Source organism: Bos indicus, chromosome 26, assembly GCF_029378745.1.
Source record: "Bos indicus isolate NIAB-ARS_2022 breed Sahiwal x Tharparkar chromosome 26, NIAB-ARS_B.indTharparkar_mat_pri_1.0, whole genome shotgun sequence".
NCBI classification, from domain to species: domain Eukaryota; kingdom Metazoa; phylum Chordata; class Mammalia; order Artiodactyla; family Bovidae; genus Bos; species Bos indicus.
Window position 1 is genome coordinate 18,124,652 of NC_091785.1, and position 23,785 is coordinate 18,148,436.

Consider the following 23,785-nt stretch of genomic DNA (forward strand, 5'->3'; position numbering starts at 1 on the left):
AATATTGAGAAGATAGTGGAAACACTTGGGTTGTTAAAATATATTCAGCATTTTATAAATACACATACATACACTGTATTATGAACTAGTTAGAATATTTTCAAAAGGTGTCTATTGTTGAGGGTGCTAATTAAGTTAAGAGATTGAGAGGGTATCAGTTTTGCAGAGCAGCTATTTCTTGAGTCTTTGAAAAGGTACTCTCTTAAGTATATTATATCTTTGTTGCTTTGTGATCTCATTTTACCTTTAATTTCACAAAGATGAAGTAATCATTTCAATTTGGCCACTATTTGAACCGCTACAAGTTATAGATTAGTGATATCTGTATTACTGAGATTTTATTGCCATAGAAGTCTCATAAAAGTGTGAATTTATTGGTGAGAAATAGATTTATTTTGAAAAGTAAGTTTAATTCATGTAGGAATCTCTTTGAAAGAACTTTATTTTGCTCATTTTAAGTAATTTATGAAGTAATGACATTTAATGGGCTGGCTTTAGTTGCTTCTTAAAGAATATTTTTTTGAATAGCTTTCCTTTGCCTTCTTTCTCTTTCTGTGAGTGAACAGCAGTCAAAATCTCTTAAGATTTCCCAGCAGGAGACCTTCTAGACCTCCTTTGGTTACCATGTTGTTTATAAAGTTATTCTTTTCCGTTTTATAGAGAATTGTTTTCTTTACCACAGATTGGTACTTTTCATTAACAGTCTATTTGCTCTAAAGGTTGCATTTCAAACTTCGGGTTTATAATAGGAGAATGATGGCATAGAGGTTGTGTCTAAAATATTAATAATGGAGATTAACATGCAAAGATACACATTAATCTAATTTAACTTCTTATGGCAAGTGTTATACTTGAAAGGTATGTTGTGTTGACAGCAAGAGAAATTCGAGCTAGATGATAGGATTATAGTATATCAACTTCAAATGAAACATTTCTAAAATTATTTTTCCTAACAAATTTTAATGTATTTTCAACTTAAATCACAATTTTTCAGTGATAGATTTGAAGTATGTTACCTATAATATGATTAGACTGTGAAAATAGTACTGTCTTTGAAGCAGTGCATTTTCTTGTTAGGAATCTAATTGGATTAGATCTCTAATGGAATACTTGGTTCTACAAGATTTCAATTATGTTTTTAGAAATATTAGTGGCTCTAAGAGACAACACAGTGTCCTTACTTTGTATGAGTTGAGGGCTTTTTTAGTTTATAAACTGAGTTGCATATTTATTTCTAACTACCTGAAATAGGGAGTTACAGCGTCCTCGGACAGAAGTCCCAAGAGGGTTCTGTATTGGCGTGGTCTTTAATATAACCAGATAGCAGGCCTCTCTGCCTACCAACTGAAAATCAGAGGCATTGAGTGTTCCAATTTCGAACAGAACAGCAGCTTTAAAAGTTATTCAGACTATGAGTTTTCTTTTCTAGACATGTCTACAGGGGGAAAAATGGCTTTTGGATAGAGTTAAAGTCTTCTATTTTATGTTCTAATAACATGAATTTGTGATTTTTATAGTAAAAGAAAGAAATGATTATTCCCCCAAGGCTCCCATCAGTATCAAGGCCGTGTCATTCTTCTTTCTTTCCTTAAACTTTGCCATCAATTTATAGTAGCTTATTAATTGAAAAACCTTGCCTTTGTAAATATGAGCAAGTAAATTTTGAATCTCTGCTGATTTTCCCTGAAAGTTTGAATCCAAATATACAGACTTTTGCAGATATGTCCAAATAGTAATTTGGATATATGCAAATTATAAACAGTTAACAACTGATTCATCTTGCATATTATCTTATACAGTATATATGTTTACTATAACCATATAAATTTGTTTTTAAAATGAGTTTTGCATTTAAATTTTTTCTAAATCTAACTTTTATGTACCCCTGATACTTCAGGTAGCCTTAGCTCTTGAGAAATTTGGTTTTATAATTTGTATGACATTATCTCATTAATCTTATATACTTAGATCAAGGTAATTAAAAAAAATGACATCTCATAGTTCCATCACAGAGCCTCATATGATGTAAACTGCTGTTTCTAATATCTCACTGTATCTTAACATCTTTAGTGTTATGCTTTAACTTTTCTTTTGTCCTATTAATAAAATGTTTAACTCTTGGAGATGGTAGACACAACAGACTTTGATAAACTTATGTCTCTTTGGAAGAAAAAATATCCTGATTCTATTAATGAATTGGTTTTGTAACTGAAAACGTACGGCTAGTTTTATCTGTTTAGTTGAGTAAGCCTACTGCTTTGACACTTTTAGCCTATTCAGTTCACCTTGCTCCCAGTTTTTAATATTCTCAGGTGTTTCTTTGTGTCTCTGCAGACGGTGTACTTGATCTGTCCACTAAGAAAAGTCCGTGTGCTGGCAGCACTTCCCTGAGCCATTCTCCAGGCTGCTCCAGTACTCAAGGGAACGGGTAAGGGAAAATATTTGTGGCCTTCCACAGTTTTACAGGGGACAGTTTATCAAAGATTGATGCCAGTCTCCCTTGTATGTTTTAAAACAGTCCATTAGAGTAACACTCCTATGGTGGGTTACAGTCCATGGGGTCACAAAGAGTCGGACACAACTAAGCAACTAACACTTATAGGTGGACCGTTAGTAAAATTACTTTTAGTCTGTCAATCAAGTAAAGGCACAATCTATGAAATCTAGAATTGGCAAGTATAGTCAATTTTGCCCGTTTAGTACAAATAATAAATAATTAGGAATATGGCAAGAATGTCTTTGGGTTTTTTGTTGTTGAGTGTTGAGGAATATGAACCCAACCTAAATAATTCCAGAGTTCACATGTAAAGGCAGTGTTTTGTATGCTGAAGTTGTTGAATGAAAGTTGGGTTCCAGTCTTTAACTTGGTGTTGCTAACGGAGTATAGGGGCTATTCGTTTTTTCCTTGCTTGGTTTGGTTTGGTTTGGTTTATTGATTTGAACTGCAATTTTAACTCTTGTGTGGCAGTTCAGAAAATAATTGTGTGTATTTTTTGTTTTTGATTAGATAAGACTGGTTGTCGGTGTTGATAGATAACCATCTTAAGCTTCCAAGACATTATTACATGATCAGTTTTGAGAACTATTACCAGACTAAAGAGGATTTTCTAACCACCCAATTTTATAGTGTAAGAATTATCTAATTCTCTCTGTATGTGTACATAGTAGCCATTTTTAAGTGTCATATATTAAGATGCTTAGATGCCATATTGGGACGGCATTTCATAAAACTGTGTTGTGACCAAAAATGAGCTTCATCTAGATATGAAACATAGTTAATTATTTAGGTTTATTTAACTCTTAGAATGTCAACATGGGGAAGATACTTAGATATCAAAGGAGTAAGTAGGCACTAAATGGACTAACCTTCTCCAGCTTACTCTTAATTACCTTCAAATCGAAGGATTCCTTTACTGACTTCTAAAATGCTCCCTTTATTTTCTCTAAAATTCCATCATCTTCCTTTTTCTCTCCTCCTTTATTCAGTCTAAAAGTAACAGTAATTTAATTCATTTTGCATAGTTTACTAATCATTTTTTTTCTTAAGCCCTTTTTTCACTATAGTTCATACTATATATATAAGTCATCATGGTCCCAAATCATTTGGTTCCATTTATGTATCAAAAAGCTTGAGTTGTGTAAACAAGGACACGTGTAGAAGCCTAAGTGCTGTTTGCATAAATACATCCCTTGTATAAGATTTTCTTTAAACTTGGCCACCAGATCTGTGTACTGTATGGTTGAAATTGCTGTGTTTGTCCCTCTGAATGGAAAGCAAATGCACTCATTGTGGTAGAGTTTTCTGGAAGACGAAAGCACCAAACAGTACTACCCACCTTTTAGTTGAATTGTCATCCATATTATATTATTTACTGGTGACAGCAGAGTCCCTGTAGACTTTCGGAAAACATAGCTGATTTACCATTATTTCTGCAAAGTTCTGCTTTTGTGCCTAGTTAATGTAATTATTCCCCTTGGGCATGCTTTAGCAGTTACCAGTTTTATCACTGATAAATCCTTCTCTACTGTAAAAATGAAAACCTTATGAATTAACTTTATGTCAGTTGTTGATTTTTTTAAAGCATTATTTGAAAGTATCCCACTTAAAATTTCAAGATCAATGCTTGGTATTTTAAGAAGAAGGTTTCCTTCAACTAAAGAAAATGCTAAAAAATTGTTTCTATAACTCTGACAATAATTACTTTGAATAGAACTTAAGGAACAAAGTTTTTGGGAAAATAAAGGGCAATTTCTTTAAAGCTTGGATTATTTCAAATGGAAAACTGAGTGGTATTTGTGTATCTGCAACAAATAGTGTTTTAAATGAAGAAATGTGGTAAGTTATAATTTGATGGGTAAAAATTTCATTGCCTTGGTTTGGGGTTCCCCCCCTACCGTGGGGCTGGTAGCCATTTTTTTTTCCCAAGCAAAATAAGAAATGTCATTTGGAGTTGCCTGATTTTTGATAAGAACATCAACTTGTTTGTGGGAATAAATGAGCAGTTATCTGTGGGTTCCACCAATGTAAATTGTTCGTTTTATAGCTGATTGTCATGAATGTTGAATATGTTGCATTAAAATAAATAATATGGCTTACTCTTTTATTACTGTACTTGTTTAGTGGTAACGTCACGTTGGTAACACAATTCTTTGTAGTATGGAGACTTGATGATTACTTTGTAATTAGTAATTAAGGTGCTATTTTCAGACAGTTGCGCGAAACTTTTTCTCCGAATATTTGTGAACCCAACCAGAGACTAGCTGACAGGTTTAATTTTTCTTTGCCCAAAAGCTCCTGGTTTTTTTTCTTTTTCTTTTTTTGTTTTTTGCTTTTGTTTTTGTTTTTTGTGAACAAGTTTAAAACTAACTGCTGAGACCATTTTTTTTTTAATTTTAGAGAAAATAAATAAATAACACAAAGTGATGTTACCCAAGCAAGGCGTTCTAATAAAGGAGTGGTCCCCTCACCCATCCCTCCCTACCTGTGCAAGTCCTGCTCACATCAGTTTCCTTCCATCCAATTAGGCGACCTGGGAGACCCAGCCAGTACCGCCCAGACGGACTTCGGAGTGGTGATGGGGTACCTCCAAGAAGCTTACAGGATGGAACCAGGGAAGGTTTTGGACACTCCACATCACTCAAAGTTCCACTGGCTCGATCCCTGCAGATTAGTGAAGAACTACTGAGCAGAAACCAATTGTCCACAGCTGCCAGCCTTGGGCCGTCTGGATTACAGAATCATGGACAGCACTTAATATTATCCAGGGAAGCCTCTTGGGCAAAACCACATTATGAGTTCAACCTCAGCCGTATGAAGTTCAGGGGAAATGGTGCACTCAACAACATCAGTGACCTTCCTTTTCTTGCAGAAAACTCTGCCTTTCCAAAAATGGCACTTCAAGCAAAACAAGATGGGAAAAAGGATGTGAGCCATTCATCTCCTGTAGATTTAAAGATACCACAAGTTCGAGGAATGGATCTTTCTTGGGAATCTCGCACTGGTGATCAGTACAGCTATAGCTCTTTGGTAATGGGTTCACAAACGGAGAGCGCGCTTAGTAAAAAATTAAGGGCTATTCTTCCAAAACAAAATAGAAAAAGCATGTTAGATGCTGGACCCGATTCTTGGGGCTCAGATGCTGAGCAGTCTACCTCTGGACAGCCATATCCCACATCGGATCAAGAAGGAGATCCTGGCTCCAAGCAGCCTCGGAAGAAAAGAGGGCGTTACAGACAGTACAACAGTGAGATACTGGAGGAAGCGATCTCAGTGGTTATGAGTGGAAAAATGAGTGTTTCCAAAGCTCAGAGTATTTATGGGATTCCCCACAGTACACTGGAGTACAAAGTAAAGGAGAGGCTGGGCACTTTGAAAAACCCTCCAAAGAAAAAGATGAAGTTAATGAGGTCGGAGGGGCCAGATGTTTCTGTAAAGATTGAATTAGATCCCCAGGGAGAGGCAGCACAAAGTGCAAATGAATCAAAAAATGAGTAGGAATACTGTAGAGTGCCAATTACTGTACACACTGGGTGAGCACTGCTGCGTGGTTCAGCTGTCATGGCTGCGCCTAACTTCATTTCTGTGACACTCGTTTCTTTGCAGACTTTGCATTGACCTGTGTGTACAGAGATGAAGGGTGCATTCTGAATGTTGCATATTTTAAATTTTTCATGTGCAGTATGGCTCGAGATATTGTTTGGCCTTTTTGCATGTTTCTCTACAAAAGAGAATTGAGTTACCTCACAGAGAACAGATACATGGAAGTGGACTCCTTGCCTGTAGAGCCTGCATGCTTTTCTTTCTTTTTTTTCCTTAAGTTATATTTGCCTTTATTTAAAAAGAAAAGAAAAAAGCCCCCTTTTAGAAACCACCTGTCGTTTTGGGAGCTTTATCACTGCAAATTGGAAAGCCATCTTATAAAATTATTCACATTTTTTTCTTCAGAGATTCAACTAATGTAAGGGTTAAACTAAAGAAACTAAGGACAATGAACCTTTGAATTTAAGAAATTTGACTGTTCAATGACAATTCTTTGGATCAATTAACATTTTTATGGTTTCCCTTCTCACTGTTAAGTTTACTTAACAAATTAGCAATCTGTTTAGTGCTCACCCAGAGGGGAAGGAGGTGGAAAGTGTGCACACACTACCTTCAGAAACGCTTCGGTTAATTACGGTGTAACACTACCTTTGCTGTAGTTTCATTTGGGATTTTCTAAGGGTAGAATTTGGTCTCACCCAGCAAGTGAGGATATAGCCTTATCTCATGGAGGACGAGCTCCCTTCTTACTCAGGAGCAGTCAGGGTACAGTACATAAAACAATAGAGGATGCCTCATTTTAGCAAACTAAGTTTCTTTGTATTCTTAAATCTTTTTACAGATTTGATCATGTGCTAACTAACGACTGAATGTCAGTTGCAGCAACTATTTTAAAATTTTTAAGATCTGTTTGTTGGGGGGATGGGAGAAATAGGGGGGAAACGTGTGTGAGTAATTATAATAATGCAAAAGTGGTATCTAGATTTTACAGCCTCAGTAATCTGCTCAAATATCCACACAAGTGAAGAATCTGTGCTTGTGGTGAGAGAAAAAAAACACAAACCCAAGGTAACCTAATGTGATCTAGGTTGCTTTCACTTCTAACAATAATTCAATCAGAAATCAAGCTCCTTAGCAATTCTTTTTTAACTAATTCAAATACTAGTACAAGGTGGGCAGGGATTTTTAGTTTTTAATTTAATTTGTTGTTTTGAACTTTTTTTGGCATCCTACATACTATCCCTTTCTCAACTTTTCTGCTATTTAGCCAATTTTTATGGTTGTTTAGCACACCGTTAGCACAGGACCTTTCAGATTATGTTCTGTATAAGCACTCCTTAAAGAACATCTAAGCTTTTTTTTTTGAGATGGGCTTTTAAAGTCACACTGATAAGGCTTGTGACATTTATTTTCTACAATTTCTTCTGCAAGAATAACAGGTAAATAAAGCCCATGAAATTTAATTTTGCATCATGACCAAATTGAAATTACTCTTTCTTCAAAACAAAATCTACCATACATGACCCTATATTCTTACCTACTGAAAAAGGTGATCAGGCCCTTCTAAATGCTTAACCAAAAACAAACCCCAAAAAGTCATTGGATTTTTTTTGGTGAAATAAAATCAAACTGGGAGCGTTAAGTTGAGGTTAATGATTTCTGATGGATACTAACAGTTTGAGGAGTAGGTCCAGACATTCCCAAGGCGTAAATTCTTGCCTGGAAACTTTGGAGCAGTTAATTAGGTTAACGATAGTTTTTCCTTGGCACCCTTTGTGTTCAAAGGTTAGGCACACCATTGCTGTTACTAAAATACACACATTCTTGGCATAGCCTGGGCTTGGGTTCCTCTTTTGGTTTGGTTATTATGTGTAGCAGTTTGATCGGTGGATGACTGAGCCTGTTTCCTCTTAGTTTGCTAGTCTTCTCAGCAGAAAAAGCAGTTTGGGTTCAGAGCAGTGTATGACTCTGCAGTATTTTCTAGCCTAGCTGGAAGTTGCAATAAAAATACTTAATGAAATATATGGTTTTCATCTGCAGTTGAAGGAAGTAGTAGAAGTTTTGCTAAAAGCAAAGGACTAAGCTTATGAAGGAACGCCTCCTTTGTTCCACACTCGATTTGTCACACACAATTAATTGTAACCATGGTGCCTTTTTGCATGATGTTTAGGGGCATTCTATAGCCCAGCATTGCTGCAGAAAGGTCCTTTGAGCAATTAATTTGTGCTTCTTTTTAATCCCCTCAGAAAGGCATCAATAAGGCCCATTAAAAAATCTGGCCCTAAAAGTTCAACTTTTGTAGAGTTTTACTGTTCAGAGAGGTTTTAATCCCATGTGGTAGTCTCTAAAGTGACGTATGAGTTGAGTTATGTAAATTTTGTCATTGTAGTGTAATGGAGTGATCATTTTACTAACATAAATATTTTCTATGTGTGTTTCAGTGGATGACAATCGAGCAGCAGAAGAATGGTGTGCCTACCCTTTAATGCTGCAGTTTAAATAAGAGAACTTGTATTGTGTCATTTCAGATTGTAGGCTGAGAGTTGTAAATAGTGAAAATTTGAGTACTTCTATTATTTGTTTTGGTTAGAAAGTGAATTTAAAAAACAAACCAAACTCTAAACTTTCTCAGATTAAAAGTCCTGAGACCTGAAGATTGTAATATTCATGTCTGTGAAGCTTTTAAACATTACACTTGAGATCAGTCATGACTTGATATTCAGGTAAATTTTCTTTTCCAAGAAGCTTTTGAATAAGCATATTTCCTCCAAAGGTTGGTTGGTCTCTCTCTCTTTTTCCTTTTGAGTGTAGATTATTTTAAAGCACTAATTGCATTACATTGGTAACTGCAATATAAAATAGCCATTATTGTTTTGTGAAGCATGGTTGAAATTAGATAGTGGTCCCTTTTAAATTTCATGAGCCTCTCAAAAAAAAAAACTTTAAAAAAAATACAGAAAGCTGCTGAATATTTCAAAAGATATATATTTTACCTTATTGTAGGTTTTGTAAAGTTAGTTTGTAATATTCAGGTGCACTTTTAATGTTAAATTTTGTGTTCAGAGTTCCATTATACCACGTGTTCCTTGGATGTGGCTCGTCACATGGCTGGCTCTCAGTCTTGGTGCCGCAGTGATCCCGTAATATTTGATTTCCCTCTTGATTTGCCACTATTCTGTATTGGCACTTTCAGTGTAGATATTCTAGTTTGGGGACATCCTCATAAATGTGTAATAGCGATTGGTCCATTCGCATGCTTAATTTCTGCTAATCAGAGTTTTGCATGGCCCAAACAACAGTTGACCATTTTTATGGTATGGGAAGGTATAGTTCACAACTATCTTTGTCACAAAAGCCTTTTCTCCTTTCATTTTCCAGTAGGCAGATGATGGCATTACTTCAACTGTATATTATTCAGACTAATGTTAGAAAGAGAGAGTGTATTTAAAATCAATTCCTACATTTTTTATGAGAAAACATAGATATAGAGTAGATAAGCTATGGCACTATAAAGTCAAAAAACACTAATTCTGTGGAAGGATTTCTAGGTGGTATTTTTATCATTAGCATTCTCACTTCTGAAACAGAGTCATCAAGCTTGACAGTAATGTGTTTATCACTTGTTCAGAAGGCTTACAAGTGACTGAACTATGTTTGTGATGAGCTATACACTTTTTTTCTGTTCCCCAAATACCATGAAGGACAAGGTCTCTCTTTCAGGAAAAATAATTTATATTTGTGTATAATACTTTTTAATGTTAAGTTTGTTGTTATTCTGAAGTTTAGATGTTGCTTGACAAACCTTTGCTGCAGCAGATCATGGATATGAGTAAGGCTTTGTGTGATAATAGGGGTCCTTATGTGAAGTTAATTACTGTTCAGTTCTGGTGAGCAAGCTCAACAAGTGTAAAGTGTATATTAGCTTTATTTGGTACACTTTTACTTTACAATATTGAAGTGCTTTTAGAACTCTGGTTATCTTATATAAACCATTACCTCAATCAATTGGCATTTCCATTCCCCAGCATTTTACCTGAGCTATTTATAAGATGAGCTATATGGGATCAGATAGTAAAATAGTAAGGCACAATGAGAAGTTTAGTTCCGAATTTTCTGGAGAGAACTCTAAATTAGACTAAAAATGACTACCTGCAAAGGCTCATACCGTAACTACCTTTTATCAGTAGGCAGTACGTAGCAGCCTTGGAGCTGCTAGTGAGCTGCGTGTTCTCCCCCTGCCCCAAGTAAGCACATGGTGCGAGGCTTGGCTAAGCCTTTGTGACTCTTTATTATTTCATTGACCCATAATAGTGACGCTTGGATTCAGTCAGTTATTTTTATAAAACAAATTATTGAGTCAGCCCAGTGTCAGAACCTGAAATTATTTTGAGTAGTTACAGCTGATATGACAGCTCAGTGTCATTTTCTAAGAGCTGTTATCTCTGTAGGTTTAGTTTTGAAACGACACATCTTTCTTTTGTAATTATTCTTTGTTTAAATGCCAGAGTTTGTTTTTATGTGACCCACCCTTTTCTATGTATTCAGGTTGCTGTCGTTGGTGATGGAATATGGCAATAGACTGAATTGCTCTACTTAGTCTTTTATAGGAGACATTAAAAGTTATAGGTTAAATTTTGACCTTCATGAAGATAGCAAAGATTGTTTTCCTTGTTACTTTCCATTATAATTAGGTCTTCATTAATACTATGGTCAGGCCAGTGTTATCAAACTTAATGGCTTTAACCAAACAGCCCATTTGGAAACTTGATTAAGCTATATAAGGATTTTTTTTAATCTAATTGCTTTCAAGCACTACTGAAAAGGAAAAAAGTATAATCGTGGTACAAGGAATGCAGACCTCCAAAGTCGTCTTAGTTTTTTTCTGGATACATTCTGTCCTTGAGACTTGAGTAGGATTTGTGAACATGGTGACTGAAGGGAAAATAGAGGAAATTCTTTTCATATTCTCTGTCTCTCATTCCCAAATAAACTCGCAGTTGCTTTTTAAAGAAGCAGACATTGGCCCTGTAGCTGTGTGCCCTAAGTGTTATGAAGGAGATTGGAAGAGGGAGTTGGGAAGTAGGGTGGGGGGAAGTAAGTAAAGCTGAAGGAAGGATTCCGCCCTATAACTAAATAACTAACTAAAACTGAGTCGCAGGATAGGGCACATGGGACAGTTGGGCCGCCTTCATTTGATAGTCAGAAAAATCTTCTAGATTATTTGAAAAGTGAGAATCAAGACAAATAAATGTTGGCTTGACAGATAACAAAATTTGAGTTAATTCTGCAACTATTGGGGGGGTAATTTTAAGGTTTCCAGTTCACGTAGAGCTATATCAAAAGCCGAAAAGCAAGCACTTTTAGTTAATCGTAGATTTATCGGATGTAGCAAATATTATAATCATAATATTTAATCTTTACTGTTTGAATATGAAAATAAACTCTTTACCCCATCTTGAACTGTCACTGAGCAGGTTCAAGATGGTGTTTTCAACACTGGAAATGACCCTACACACATACCAAAAAAATCTAAAGCAGTTAAGACATATTTTAAGATCCATACCTCTTAGACTTTTTAGATTTGTCTTGGGAAAGAATTTATGAACCTGTAACCAGTATTAGTGCAGTCTTGGGTTCCTTGTTCTGCATAATTGCACCCTTTCTCAGGTATGTCCTGAAAACATAAATTTTAAAATAATCTCTTTAGAGATTAGATTCTCAGTGGATAGTGTGTAAGGGGACTGGGGTGGGGGGGCGGCGGGAGGGTTGGACACAGGACACTGACACAGTAGAGCAGGGATTTTTAACATACAATCGCCAAATAGAATTTCAATCCGGAATATTTTACCCCCTCAGAAGGAGTTGAATAACATCTGTTATTTGGTGACTACTCGGTGCTACACTCCTAAAAGTCTTTTCTTTCAATCCAGGTAACTTTTCCCTGCTTGGTGGAAGGGTATATAGTTAACTTTACTGTCACTTAGGAAAGCACTTGTCTGAAATGTTTAAAGTACTAGAAAAGGGATAATTCAGCACTTTTTCTGTTACAACACTAAAGTCTTAATTTATCTTCAGAGTCTTAGGTACTGTAAGTTTTAGGGTGATTATTTAAAAATATAAAGCATATTACATACTATGGGATCAGATCACATTTACACAAATAATTCTTGTCTTAATTTTTAAAAAGACAATAACATTTTGTACCTTTCAAGCAATTCCAAGTGACTGCCTCATTTTCCCCATTTCATTAAGCATTTCAGGCTGAGAATTTGGAATTTGAGAGGAGGTGAGGGGGAAATTCCCCAAAATGAAAAATTGTGTCAGACAGTTTTAGAAAAATAAATCACTAGGAAAATGGGTAGGGATTCTCTCTCCCTTTAAGTCTTCAGGGAATGAGCAGTATTTAGAATCTTTGGCTGAAATTCAAGCCTTTTTACTGTGTAAATTTTTAATATTAATTCACTGACATGCTTTTTACATCAGAGGACTGAAAATGGATCTTAATGTTTTTAAGTTGTGGAAGGGTATATTTCTAAAATGAGGGGGGGATAATTAACTAGGTTAGTATACCAGCATTAGTAAGTTTAAGGAATTTTAGTATGTAATAGCAAAGTGTTTGATTAAAAGTCTAATCCTATATTGCTAGTCGAAATTAGTTACATTCTGATCTAGGAAAGATATAGTCATTGGATATTGATATGCTGTGCTGTCAGAAAACCAGACTAAGATAGAAACCTTTATCTGACTCCCACATGTTGCTTGTTCTGATGGGATGTATACTTTACAGCAGCTTATTGCTGCTTTGAGAAGAAATGTATAAACTATACATTTGGAGTGTTTGCATATAATTCTTTATAACCTCCACTTTAAACTGTCAGACATTGGTATTTTATCAGTCCACACTGTTAAATAAAGCTAATGTTCTTAGGAATCCAACTTGTACACACTGTTTAAAAACCCTCAGGGACAGTTTACACACTATTCTCACTCAATTCAGGTACTTTGATGCTATTCTTAAACCTAACAGTGACTTGTATTTTTCTGTTTTGCTTTTATTTTGACGTGCTGGTAGCACATCCTTGATGAATGTCAACTTAAAAAACTCAGTTCAGGTATCCAGGTATAACTCAGCCAAACAGATTTTAAAGCTGCATATAACTCTCCAGCACACGGTGCCTCACACTCTTATAGTGGCATTCTATATATTCAGTTATTACTACTGAGCAGATAATATGGGGGTTCCTGTTAACAGTGTATTTAAAAAAACAAAACGTGCATAAATGTATAGCCAGCACATGCAACACACATATACACAGTTCAACTATATATTTTTAAATGCCACTAATAGCCAGCACAATTAAAGGACATTCCTTGCTGCCTCTGTAAAATACGACAGATGCAGTTCTTCCTCAATGTGGCTCCTGCTTCTTCACCATACTACTACTAAATTCAAGCACTGGTCCTTGGGTGTCTGACCTCTACATTCTAGTTTATGCAATGTCTTTAGAGAATTCTGTGCACTGGCCACTGTGATGGAACCATTGGGCCAGGAGTGCTCTGAGTTTATTAGTAGTGATTCTGCCAAAGTTGGTGTTGTAACATGAGTATGTAAATGTCAAAAAATTAGCAGAGGTCTAGGCCTATATATCAGCAGACAATTTTGTCAGTATATTTTGTAGCCTAGAAGCCCTCAATGACAAGTTTCTGATGTGAAGTTCTAATTTCAGCTTTAGCCTTTGCATCTTTTAATGTTAAGACTTGTCTGCTAGAGATCTTTATTCTTTAAAACTACTTTTGTTTTCTGCAGTACTATCTGTGGTTAACAAAACAGATTATTCCTCTGCTTTAATATTTGATATCTTACATCTAAAAGGCATTCTCCATATATAAAACCTAAAACCTTTGAAGATACAGAAAACGGCATCTTTCAGATTTCTAGAAGTTTGAGTGTCATGCAACAAAACAGGAACCCCCTTTACTCTTATGGACCTCATTTCAATATACTGTTTACAGTTTGACGGAATTGTATAATTTAATATTTCTCTTGTACTGTAGTTTATATTTATTTACAGATTTTTTTGTACGGTGTGATTTGAACTTTTTGTTCCTTGCTATGATCAATGTTTATGTAGTAGAGCACTTACGATCACAAATTAAGTTCTTTGGTTTGATTGCACTACATTAAAATTTTTTAATGCAGTTCTGATTTTTGACTGGACTAAAATAAGCTGTGTCTTAATGTATGTGATGAGTACTTAAAATTTTAATCCATGTGGTCCCCCCCTTTTTTTTTGCATTGTATGTCAGACGCGCTAGTTCTTCCGTGCATGTGTAAGAATTAATGGTTCCATTGTATTATTTGACCATGACATTTTGGAGAAACATTCCCAGCTGTAATGTTGTGTATGGTAGTTCTCACTGGATGCTAGACTTTTCAAAACCACTATTCTTCTAATAAATTTTGTTGTGAAAACTGTTTTAAAAGCTTGGTTTCTACTTCTTAAGGGTATAATGCTCTTAAATCCACAAAGGGGGTAAGATTTCGAGGTGCACTATAAATGCACGTGGTAATCAAAGTTTGTATTTTTTTTTTTTCTTGGTGATAATTTATTTCCATGAAATCTCTTAGATAACCAGAAATTGCTGCTTCAGTATTTGGATTTGGTACTGCCTTGGAACTGTCTTTACTGATTTGATACTCCCCTACCTCAGTTCTCTGAATTGGATTATTCACTGTTTTCAGCTCAACAAAGTATATTGATAATTTTCATAATACCTGCTTGCTGAACTTAATTTTTCATAATTTTATTATAGTAAAACTCTAATCTGGGATTACTTGCCAAGAATAATGATTGACGCATTTTTGTTTGCTCTGAAAGCACTGTCAGTCAATTAAGGTTATTTTAGCAGTTCTGATTCTTGGGAGAATGCTGGTATTTCCTTTTATCAGCATGTATGTTGTTCAGCATTAACTTTGTGGTTTTAGAAACTAGGGATATAAAAAAGTTTTTTATTACAGAATGATTTCCATTGTCAGATGGTTAAAGAACAGCTGAATTATAGTGATAAAGATAGAAATGATACACCAAGTGTTTTAGAAAGCTGCTTTTTCAAGCTTGTGATACTCATGTAGTATAAGCTGGTTGAAGTGATTTTCAGTCACTTCTAATGGCATTTTATATTTTTTAATGTTACTGTTGGTCTAGGTTATCTTTTAGTTAAGATTTGTCTCATTTCTTTGGCTGCCTCGCTAGCACTTTTCTGCCTTCTGGCTTGATGTTTATAAAACTGGAAACTTTGCTGGCACTACAGGCTTGTTCGTTGGCTTCACGTGGCCCCCTTACTCAGTTATGTCATGTGTCTGTAGAATGGTTTTCTGAAAACCTAAGTATTATTTCTTTGTACAAAACTGTGGCTACATGTTTCTTGTCATTATCCATTTTTAACTGGTGACCAGGTCAGTTGTGGTAGGATTTTAATCTGGCATCTCATCAGTGAACTTATCCTAGTGATCCTATCTTCGTGTTGATAGCTCTTCAATTATGACCTGATTTTTAAAAAGGACTTATTTCTTCTAACCCAAAATTTTCTCCTCTGATTTTGCTGATACTTTGGAATTAATTCAAGAACTCTTAGGAATCAGAAATCACATGAGGGAAATGATGTGCAAAATGGTCTCTGCTCTCTGAGTTGTGGAGTTATTTTTTCCTCAAGGACTGTGAATTTCTCTCCCCAGACACTTGTATTCAAATGTAAAAACATAACCCAAGTCATAAGATGTTAGATTTTGTATCTGAAATGAGTGAAAATCCTTTTCTTAGCAATGTATAAAGTCACATAAGAGGTAGCTGTTCTTATACTCGATTATCACTTTGTCATTATTTGCTTCTAAGTGGTAAGCATTTAATAGAGAATTTTATTCATCATATTCACCTTTTAAGTTGGATGTTTTGCTGTTTAGGGAGAAATGGTAGTGTTGGTATCAAACTGTGTTTGTAACTAGAGTAGACAGGCTTGTTTTCAGAGGTTAGTGGAAAAGAAGTGTTCTCAAAACATTTTTTATTTTGTTTATTTTTTTTTCTCAAAAAATACTTTGTTTACTTATTTATTGGGCACATGGCACGTGGAATCTTAGTTCCACAACCAGGGATCAAACCCTTGCCCCCCTGCAGTGGGAGCTGAGTCTTAACCACTGGACCACCAGGGAAGTCCCCTGGAAACATTTTAAAAGATACATGAATATGTAATGAGTGCTTTAAGTCATAATTTGGTTAGAGTTCAGCTTGGAAAGTAAGCGAAAGTGTATTAAAATCTATAGGTATGAAATCTTTATAGGCATGTTGTTGACTGGTAGTTTTAAAATATTAATTGCACTGTTCGTGCCAGTTTATTTGATCAGCAGTATGGAGTGATATGGAATTATTTGGTAATATAAATTCTTGCAATTTGGTATACTAGAAAGATCACTTGCTTTTTCATCTGCAAAGTGAGAATGCTGTCCTGAATGCCTTTTAGGCCCTATTTAAAACTCTGTGCCCATTAAAACTGCAATTTTCTGTTGAATGTGAGGCAGATACACCAATTGTATCTGTTCAAATATTGAGTAATACAGTAGCAACCCTTTATTGAATACTAGGGTCTTATAAACCTTAGGTCTTATCTTTGCAATTGCAGCATTTTCAAAAAGGAAAAAAGAATAGGTCTGAATATCATTTTAGATGGCTTTTATTTAAAATAAGTCCATTTTGTTACATTTTTGTTATAAACTATGAATGTGATGATCTTTTTGCAAAAATTAACTTAAGCAGTTACTTTTTATTCTGATTAATTTTAAAGTATTGATATGTTCATAATTTTTGTTTCTATTGCGTGCAGGCTAGTTCTGCTTTGAATGTTAGAGCGCAAAGAGCTCTTTGGCTCATTGGATGCAATTTGTTTCAATCAAAATCAGTCTTTTAACAGTACAGATGCCTGAATCCGTTTATAAGAGTGAGACAAACATGTTATATATTTTCAAATTGTAACACAGGAGGTTTTTTTTGGGAGGTGTTGCATTTTTTAAGTTCATTTATTCAGCAAATCTTTTTTTTCCTAATTCTGTCAAAAGACATAAAATTAGTTTTAACCATTTTTAAGTGTATAATTTAGTAGTGTTGTGTATATTCACATTGCTGTGACCACAGGAGGTATTTTATTAACCCACTGATTAAACACTGTTGGTTCCACCCTAATCTTTTATTTTTAAAATGAAAAACATGGAACTTGGGGTCTTTTGGGGACTTGTCCACTCTCCTAACATATAATGAGTTGCCCTTAACATGATTGCAAACCATTATACTTATCTTTATACCACTTTGGCACCCTTAACCTAGAATTAAAGTGAAGGATTTTATAATTTCCTTTTAGATTCACTTTTAACTAATTAAATCAGCTATTAATTTAGTTTCATTGTTGAATAAATAAATTACATTGCTTTTTATGAGGAGAATTTAATCTGTATTATGAAATTGCCAGTAAAGAAATGTGAGGTATTTAAAACTTCTTTGTTAAATAGAAATTAGCATTGTTGACTCTGTGATGGAAGAGGTGAATCTTGAAGAGTAGGTAGAGCATAGAAGAGTGGAGAATACTTCAAGTTTAAGAGAGAGAATTTGATGAGCCTGGCTTAAAATCCTAGCCTTTGTACTTTCTTAGAACATGGTCTTGAACAGTTACTGAGCCTTTCTGAACCTCCGTTTTCATTTGAGTAATAGGGGTTTATACCACCCACCTCAGAGATCTGCTTTGAGGCTTAAATAAAATTCTGTATGTACAATACTTAGCACTATGCCAGGCTTTTTGCAAGTGCTCAAAAAATGAGAGTTAGAGAAATCACCTGGTAGTTAATTTAGTGTGAGGGGTAAAAAGAGTGAGAAAATCAGTTTGAACATTGTGGAGGAAGTTGTTTACATTAATTAAAACTTTGAATGTGAGGCAGGTGAGTTTGTATTAGACCAGGACGTTGTCCAGCCAATCTTGTTTTAACTCTTAACTTGTTTTAACTTTAATCAGAGACATAGAAATGGTTGAAACATGAAATGCTGCTTTTCTGATTGCTTTGTCCTATTTCAGAGAAATGTTACCAAACTACCAATGATTTTTTGTTTGTTTTCAAAGATTAAATAGAATAAAAGTTGTTTGGAAAGTAGATGTTTAAAAAGTATAAAGTTACATAGAATTTATCTTCCTTTCCATTATATGTAGTTTTTTTTATTTTCAAGGTTGAAATTTGACATGCTTTGAATTTGCAGATTTTTCTTTTTTTGTGGTGGTAGTTTGAAAAACACAGTGTAAGAGCTAGGTGGGATGGTGAAGATGTGTGTGTGCTTGTGTGTTTAATCATCAGACCTTTAGTTTTCCTATAAAAGAATTTGGGGAGTATACTGCCTTTTTAATGAGATTCTAATTACACTCTTGCTGAATGGGAGTTCTGTGCATTTCAAACATATCCTAGCTAGCACAGTTTAGAGGCGTTCATTTCAGTGTCTGTTAAAATGACTTGAGACGTTTTCCCCAGGAGAAACCTAGTAGTGTAATTTTAGCTAGATAGAAATGGACTAAGAAGAAAATAATCAGGATAGCAGATTCTTGTGAGGTGCTAGGAATTGGTGAGTCTGTGTAAACCAGCTTTTCAAACTTTAATCAACTGGTTATAGCTTACTAGTAAATTATAAGATCAGGGAGTTCTAAACATTTTAAAAATACATTAAAAAGAAGAAAAGCCAATCAGAGAACATAGCATAATACACATAAATACTGTTTTGTTGAATCTTATATGTTACCATACACATCCAAACTAGAACGTATGTATTGAGTCATTTATTTCTTGTTCTTGGCTTCAGTCAGAAAGTCTGCTGCTAAGTCGCTTCAGTCGTGTCTGACTCTGTGCGACCCCATAGATGTCAGCCCACAGGCTCCACCATCCCTGGGATTCTCCAGGCAAGAACACTGGAGTGGGTTGCCATTTCCTTCTCCATCAGAAAGTCTAATTCTTCTTAAAGCCATTATGTAAACCGTACCTTTCCATCCTTTTTTTTTTCTCCTTTTGGTACTAGCAATCTCTGTGGCTCCAGGTAGGAGCCTATCCTCTTGCTGTCTGGCATTCAAAATTCCCTTCCATTCCCTGCCTTGTCAATTAGATTTGAACTCATTTTCTTTGAAAACTTTTTCTTTTCCTTTCTGATTGTCAAAATGTTTCCTCTTCCCTTTTTAGTTCCTTTGAAAAAGGAAGGAAGGAAAAAGGCCTTTGAAAAAGGTCTTAGGAAAACTATTTTCACTACATAGTAATTTATTCAGTTAGTTTATTCATCACTTATGCCTGAGATGAGCTAAGCCCCAGTTTGTAGGCAGTGAAACCACCATGTTAAAAAGGCCAAAGTCCTGGACCTGTAGACAGATCCACAGTCTGCTGGAAGATGTGGCCATGTCAGCTGCCGTGCCACATGAATGCTGTTTATGAAAGAGAGACAAACTGTGAGAGTAGAGCACAGCACGGGGAGAAGGTGCTAAAGGAGAATGGACTGTGAGCAGTGGGAAGTTGACTGAAATTTTATGCAGAAAAGGTGACAGGATCAGATTTGGGCTTTAAGAAGACAGCAGTTCTGGTGATGTACAGCAAACTCTAAAATGAGGAGATTTAGTTGCAGGGAGCTTACAGTGTAGTTTGCCAAAGGAGGTCGAATCAGTATAGATGAAGTGGATTGTATATTGGAAGCAAGAGAAGTAACAAAACTAGGAATAAACATTGGGATAGTGTTAAGTACCTAAGTTGAGTACACGTGTGTGCATGTGCATATATGTTTGCTTATATTTTGTCTCCCAGCCTTCCTAAACAAAACCTTGAATACACAGATGATTCTGCATAGTTCCCCTCACTCCAGTGTAGCTCCGACAGTAGCCTTGAGTGTTTCTGGAGAAACATGGGGTAAGGGATGTTTATAAAGCACTATTTATTCCAAGAGCACACTCCAGAGAATGGTAGCTGAGAATAGTTTTCTTATTATACTTTAAATTCTAAAATGTATATACCTCCTCTAGCAGTCATGAAGTGAACAAATAAGAAATAACACTAAAGTTTGTATAAGATACCTTAGGAATCATTTTAAATCTTAAATCCTTTTACATTTTGCAAAGTTGTCTACATCCTTTACATAATTGGTTAATACTTAGGAGTGCCATCATTGTGTCAATTTTAAGTGGTTTATTGTATGACACCAAAAGTAGAACTTGCCACTTGTAAGGATTATACCACAGGTTTATATGGTTTCAGGCACGGAGACAAAAGAACTGCAAGAGAACATGAGAAAAGTTAAGATACAGACGATCCCATAAAAATCACAAAAATACTAGATACCTGCTTATTTGGATATTTATGTAATCTGCTACTTCCTCTCTTCCTTTCACTCAAAAAGAAACTGGGAATATATGTTGAAAACTTAGCACTTTATTTCTTCAGAGGGAAAAGCATTTGTGCGGCAGGACTCTGTCGTGTCCTTTTGCTTTCTGTGTGTGTCAGCTCCCCATGCCTCCTCTAGTCTTCCCTCTGCATACACACTGCCCTGCGAGGTGATCGTTTCGGGATTTGTTAGAGGTTATTGGTGTTAAAAAGAAATACATTCCAACAGTACTGGAAATCTTGTCTAGACTGACTTCTCTCAGTTCCACTCCAGGGAAACCGTACAGGGTTCTCGGTCACTGTTGAGTCTTGACAGATGTTTCTTTCCCCTCACCCGCCTTGAACAGAGCGTCGTGACACAGTGCCTTTTCTCTCACTCGGGGAGTGAGCATCTCTCTATTCTGCCTAAACAATGGTATTTTTTTAGTCTGTCATCGTCCTAGTCATTTTAAGGGAGTTGAAGAGCAATGTCCCCCACAGAACAACATAGATTGTAATCCCCTACCTGACAGATACAAAGACAAAAAAAAAGAGAGAAATAGGCCAGACTTGCTGACTTGTCATAAGCTCTCATGTATCCTGACCTAAAATGTCAAGTATGCCGTTCAGATCAGATCTCTCTTTAATCTGGTTTCAGTAACCCCGTGAGTCTAGGGACAGACACTTTCAGTTCAAATCAGCCCTGAGCAGAGATCTGTCTTCTTTGTCTGTAATTACTGTATTATTTTCTGAAGTCTATTTTGAAGTGTCTTCTAAGAATTTGTAGTTAAAATACTCATTAATAATTTAGATTTGTGTTCTCATCAAATGAGTATTTAGATATATCATTTAGGGATATTTCTTCCCCTATGTCCAGAAACTATCATTTCTAAAATGCCATCTAGTCCAAAGTCCCCTTTCACTGCCACTGAACCCCTCCCTTCTTTTGTTTATATTAATTAACAAAAGTTGGAGAAGGAAATGGCACCCCACTCCAGTATTCTTGCCTGGAGGATCCCATGGATGGAGGAGCCTGGTGGGCTACAGTCCACGGGGTCGCAAAGAGTCGGACACAACTGAGCAACTTCACTTCACTCACTAACAAAAGTAATGTATTTAGTAATATATTTAGTCTTGCATGCAGAGCCTTAACTAGGACTATAGAAACAAAAATCAATATGGTGGAGGGGGATGGCGGATAAAAATTTTTCAGAAGTAAGTAATTTGGTAGAACTGTTTATTGTGTGAGCCTGTTACATTTCTAGAGAGGAGACGGAGGTATTGGACTGTTGCGGCTAATGACACCTTGTTCTGGCTTCTGACTCACCAGTGTAACTTTCTGATCATATTTTGGCTTCCCATGTACATTTGCCTCTAGGGTGAAATATGTTAAAGAGTGAACGTGAGGATCTCCTTGATAATTATATTTTTTATTGTAATAAAGTTGACAATCTGGCTGAATTTACAGGACATAAAAGATATATAAGCCTTAAACTGCTCCTATTAATATCATATATGTACCCCCAAATAATAGCCTTTTATTAAACCCTGAGATACAGAAAAACTAGAAAACTATCCAGTAACCACTCTTTGAATCACTTCTTTTCCCTAGTTTACAGTATTCATAATGTTTTGAGCCTCTGTTCTGCCCTGTTTTTAGTAAACTTGGTTAAGAACACAGTAAACTTAGCTGTCAGAACGGGATTGCATGTCTTGTTTTAAATCAGTAGTTCTCAACTATTCGTCCACTCCACACCTGAGCAAGATGCCGTGTTGGCATCAGCAAGAGTGACTCTCTGAGTACTCCTACAGGGTGAAGAGACACAGATACATCTTGGATTTGACCCCTCACCCAACACACACACCATCCCCCACCATTCTGATCTCTCTTTAACGCCAATTTTGAAATCATTTTCTGTCTAAATCCATCTAAATTCTAAGTCCAAATTTAGATAATTAGGATTTCAGTTCAGTCGCTCAGTTGTGTCCGACTCTGCAGGGCGCCAGGCCTCCCTGTCCATCACCAACTCCCAGAGTCCACTCAAACTCATGTCCATTGAGTCAGTGATGCCATCCAACCATCTCATCCTCTGTCGTCCCTGTCTCCTCCCGCCTTCAATCTTTGCCAGCATCAGGGTCTTTTCAAGTGAGTCAGCTCTTCTCATCAGGTGGCTAAAGTATTGGAGTTTCAGCGTCAACATCAGTCCTTCTAATGAATGTTCAGGACTGATCTCCTTTAGGATGGACTGGTTGGATCTCCTTGCAGTCCAAGGGACTCTCAAGAGTCTTCTCCAACACCACAGTTCAAAAGCATCAATTCTTCGGTGCTCAGCTTTCTTCATAGTCCAACTCTCACATCCATACGTGATTACTGGAAAAACCATAACCTTGACTAGACGGACCTTCGTTGGCTAAGTAATGTCTCTGCTTTTTAATATGCTGTCTAGGCTGATCATAACTTTCCTTCCAAGGAGTAAATGTCTTTTACTTTCATAGGATTTCACCCACCTGGAAATCAGGTATTAAGCTGCCTCATTTTAAGAGGCCACTTTCTGTGACCTTAAGAACTTTATTTCTCACTTACCACTTTTACTGTTTCTTGCTTCAGTTCAGTCGCTTAGTCATGTCTGACTCTTTGCAACCCCAAGGACTGCAGCACACCAGGCTTATTAATTACCCTTTTACTTTTTCTCCTGGTTCAGTTCTGGGAAAGAAAATTTGATTGTTCAGTAGTTTACACATACAACTGTACATGGCCTTTTGAATAGTGAAAAAGACCTCCATACTCCATGCTTATTTTCACTACACACAGAAGCACACACAATTTTGTCATAAACCTTAGTGTATCCCCGTATCCAGGTATGGAAGGTACACAGTGTGAAATAGCCAGAGGTAGATGCACTTCCCAGTAAAGGATGAATACTTGTAAGCAGACTTATCCAGGCCCTTGAACATCCTTATATTTTCAGTGCTTAAAGAACTAGAAGTAAAGAATTAGGAAACATAATTTCAGACTATGGTCTGGCAAAAATTACAACTCTTTAAGCAGGGCTAGCAGTGCATTTTGGTGTTCTCTTGTATTTAAAGAAAAATCGAGCCAACTTTATTTACAGCTCTTGACTGTTTGGTCACTCAGTCTAAACTGTTGTCTCAAGCTTTCTCTCCCCTTCTGGTTTCCTGGGATTATCTTTTTCTCCTTTTAAGATTAGTTCTCATCCAGACATCATTCATTCTCCCTTTTGGTCTTTTTTTCAGTCAAAAAGAACATATTTTGGTCATCAATGATGTTGCCTTTGCCATTGGTAGTTCTAGAGCAGATACTGAGAGACTAC

At 36.0% G+C, this 23,785-nt stretch overlaps 1 protein-coding gene across 18 annotated transcripts in view; it reads left to right on the forward strand.

Moving 5' to 3' along the window:
- Positions 1-23,785, forward strand: part of LCOR (ligand dependent nuclear receptor corepressor) — a 133,599-nt gene that overhangs the window by 91,122 nt on the left and 18,692 nt on the right. For 16 of the 18 annotated variants that reach the window (XM_070781259.1, XM_070781267.1, XM_070781265.1 and 13 more), the window contains one exon: positions 2,335-2,428. The exons of 1 other annotated variant lie outside the window; for it this stretch is intronic. In XM_070781259.1, coding sequence (XP_070637360.1) covers positions 2,335-2,428 — 94 coding nt within the window. Of the gene's footprint in view, positions 1-2,334; positions 2,429-5,025; positions 14,517-23,785 lie in introns of those variants that run through there. One more of the 18 variants, XM_070781275.1, reaches the window with a different exon arrangement.